We start from the raw sequence: 1,302 nt of genomic DNA, 5'->3' as shown, positions 1-1,302 counted from the left end.
TGGGCGGGGGGGGGGGGGGGGGGGGGGGGGGGGGGGGGGGGCGAGAGGAAGCCGCTGTATGTGGAGTTTTTGGACAGTAAGTCACGTGGATGTATTTTTTTGTGTGTGTGTCTTATGTTGTTGCATGGTTTGTGTTCTCAGACAGTTCTGAAGAAGAGGAAAGGGCGAGAGAGGGTGGAGGCTGTCATGTGGGGAGGGTTTGTTGCTTCTCAAGATTTAAATCTTTAATTACACTTTCCTGGCCGGCCGGTGAGTCCCAGAATTTGAAAAGGAAAACAAAGTCGTCCTAAACCCAAAGTCTTGAATCTTCTTTAAACTTTTATCCCCCTGTTTAGCAATAGCTTAAATGCCTATGTCGTGGCTTTATTTTGTTTGTTAGAAAGTGGGGCAGAGGAAAGACAAACCCAACCAACCTGTTGTGTGGAGAATTCATCTGGCGCTGGGTTTGGGGTTTTTGTTGGGTTTGTTGTTTTTGGTTTGGTGGTTTTTTTTGTTTTTTTTTTTCCCTTTAATCCCCAAACCCTCCACCTGTTTTCTTTTCTCCTTTGCCAGAAATGCTTTCTCTGAAGAAATACTTCACCGAAGGCCTCATCCAGTTCACCATCCTGCTCAGCCTGATCGGCGTTCGTGTGGACGTGGACACCTACCTGAACTCGCAGCTCCCTCCTCTGCGGGAGATCATTCTTGGCCAGAGCTCTGCTTACACCCAGACCCAGTTTCACAACCTGCGGAACACCTTGGATGGCTATGGCATCCACCCAAAAAGCGTAGACCTGGACTATTACTTCACCGCTCGCAGGCTGCTCAACCAGGTGAGGGCCCTGGACAGGTTTCAGGTGCCCACCACCGAAGTCAACGCTTGGTTGGTGCACAGAGACCCCGAAGGCTCCGTCTCCGGTAGCCAGCCCAGCGCCGGCATCGCCCTCGAGAACGGTGGCAGCCTGCAGGATGGGAACAGTCCCGACAACGGGGTGAGGGAGAGCGGAGCAGAGCAAGGCTTTGGGGAAGAACTGGAAGATTTGGGAGCGGTGGCTGCCCCGGTGAATGGAGACCTGACCAAAGAGGTAGGCAGGACCTTCTTTTGCCTGTGGTGGGAGGGAAAGGGGGATTTTGGGGGGTGCTCTTGCCCTCTGGTACCCACCCGAGCGAGCGGTACTTTGCATGTTGTGGGTGTTTAGCACTTGGAAAAAGTGGGATCTCCTCTTGGGAACGGCGTGATGCAAACTGAGGGCTCTGTGTGGGGTGGTGTGTTTGTTTTCTTCTTGCTCTGAAAGCCAGAGTGAAAGGAGAAGGAGGGGAGAA

The 1,302-nt window shown here is 52.8% G+C and overlaps 1 protein-coding gene across 1 annotated transcript in view; it reads left to right on the top strand.

Annotated features, from left to right (window-relative positions):
* The first annotated feature begins 35 nt into the window (after positions 1–35).
* Positions 36–1,302, top strand: part of LOC106897927 (nuclear factor erythroid 2-related factor 1-like) — a 2,400-nt gene continuing 1,133 nt past the window's right edge. The window contains exons 1-2 of the mRNA XM_014958925.1: positions 36–76; positions 553–1,064. Coding sequence (XP_014814411.1) covers positions 555–1,064 — 510 coding nt within the window. The 5' untranslated portion in view covers positions 36–76; positions 553–554. The remainder of the gene's footprint in view (positions 77–552; positions 1,065–1,302) is intronic.

The sequence above is a fragment of the Calidris pugnax genome, unplaced genomic scaffold (genome assembly GCF_001431845.1).
Source record: "Calidris pugnax isolate Ruff unplaced genomic scaffold, ASM143184v1 scaffold335, whole genome shotgun sequence".
Classification (NCBI taxonomy): Eukaryota; Metazoa; Chordata; class Aves; order Charadriiformes; family Scolopacidae; genus Calidris; species Calidris pugnax.
Note: the sequence above shows the minus strand (reverse complement) of the source record. Positions and strands in the feature narration are given on the sequence as shown.